General features: G+C 49.3%; 1 protein-coding gene across 1 annotated transcript in view; it reads right to left on the bottom strand.

The window, feature by feature from the left end:
- Positions 1-504: 504 nt before the first annotated feature.
- ETH_00042285 (CMGC kinase, putative) overlaps positions 505-1,461 on the bottom strand; it is a gene marked incomplete at both ends in the record, with an annotated part of 1,293 nt that continues 336 nt past the window's right edge. The window contains 4 exons of the mRNA XM_013374999.1: positions 505-515; positions 655-818; positions 1,005-1,108; positions 1,242-1,448. Of these exons, the coding sequence (XP_013230453.1) occupies positions 505-515; positions 655-818; positions 1,005-1,108; positions 1,242-1,448 (486 nt within the window). The remainder of the gene's footprint in view (positions 516-654; positions 819-1,004; positions 1,109-1,241; positions 1,449-1,461) is intronic.

Raw genomic sequence — 1,461 nt, 5'->3', positions numbered from 1 at the left:
AGCGACTGGCAGCAAAAACTGAGGCCCCAAAGGGGTAAGAATATATGGAAAAGAACTCAATTAAACTTCAACAAAAGAACAAATAAATAAAAAGTAAATTATAAATAAATATAACAAATTAAAAATAAATGCAAAAGTAGATTAAAATGAATAAATAAAACAAAGGAAATGAACGACAATGATAAATAAAAATTAAGAGTGAAGAAGTAAGGGCAATAAATAAACAAAAAGCAAACTGTATACAAAACTGAAACATAAAATTTCTAATAATAATAAATAAATATAAATGAATATAAATAAATAAATAAATAAGAATAAATAAATAAAACTCACTTCGATTTGCAGCTCCTCTCCCGCTAGCTGCTGCAGCTCTGCTGCTGCTGCTGCACCCAGCACCTGCTGCACTCGGCTCAGCAGCAAACCCTCAGAGGAGCAGCCAAACAAAGGGCGGCCCAGCACAAGCTCCGCTGCAGCAGCAGCAGCAGCAGCAGCAGCAGGGCGGGGTTAACTGCCGACTGCATGCGAAGGAACAGCAGCAGCACCACCACCACCAGGACTAGCAGCAGCAACCGCCTTCTGCGCAGCAGCAGCAGCAGCAGCGCGAAAAGCAGAAGCAGCAGCCTCCCCTTCAGCAGCAGCAGCAGCAGCAGCTACCTGCGACAGCAGCAGCACTCCAGACATCAATTTGCTGCCCATAGTCCGTTTTGCCCAGCAGCAGCTCCGGCGCTCTGTAAAGCTTTGTGACAACATCTGCTGTTTGCTGCTGCTGCTGCTGCAGCCGGAAGCAGCAAAGCCCGAAGTCCCCCAGCCGAACGACCCTGCAGCAGCAAACCCTAAATCAGGGTTTAGGATTTAGGGTCTGCTGCGGCTTCGCTGGGGCTTTGGGCTAGCGCCAGCCAGCTTTTAGGGTTTAAGGTTTAGGGTTTACCAGAAATTATCTCCAGGGCCAGTCCTGCGGCTCAGGGTCACTAGGGTTTAGGGTTTAGGGTTTAGGGTTTGCGGACCACCTCAGTTTGCCAGTTTCTGCTTCTCTCTCTTTCGTCAAAAATATATTTTGCGGCTTTACATCTCGGTGCAGCAAACCGCGCGAGTGGCAGTGAGCCAAGGCCTGCATCAGCTGCAGCAGCAGCAGCAGCAGCAGCAGCAGCAGCGGTGGCGAAACAGCTGCTGTGGCCCACTCAGAAGAGGAGGGGTCGTGACTAGGGTTTAGGGTTTAGGGTTTAGGGTTTAGGGTTTGTTACTTGGTAGACAATAAGCCTCGCGTCTTCTTCCGAGAACCCCGGAAGAGGCGCCTCCTCGTGCACCCGCTGCTGCTGCTGCTGCTGCTGCTGCTGCTGCTGCTGCATTCTCTTGATGTAAGTCTGGTATTTGTGCTGCTGCTGGGCGATGGCTTTTGCTGCATCTTCATCGCAGAGTTCTGTTATCAAATAAAAGGTGGGCCGCAGCCGCTTCCGCTTCCGG

Source organism: Eimeria tenella, genomic scaffold, assembly GCF_000499545.2.
Source record: "Eimeria tenella Houghton genomic scaffold, Eth_scaff2456, whole genome shotgun sequence".
Lineage (NCBI taxonomy): Eukaryota > Apicomplexa > Conoidasida > Eucoccidiorida > Eimeriidae > Eimeria > Eimeria tenella.
This window is presented reverse-complemented; position numbering and strand designations above follow the sequence as displayed.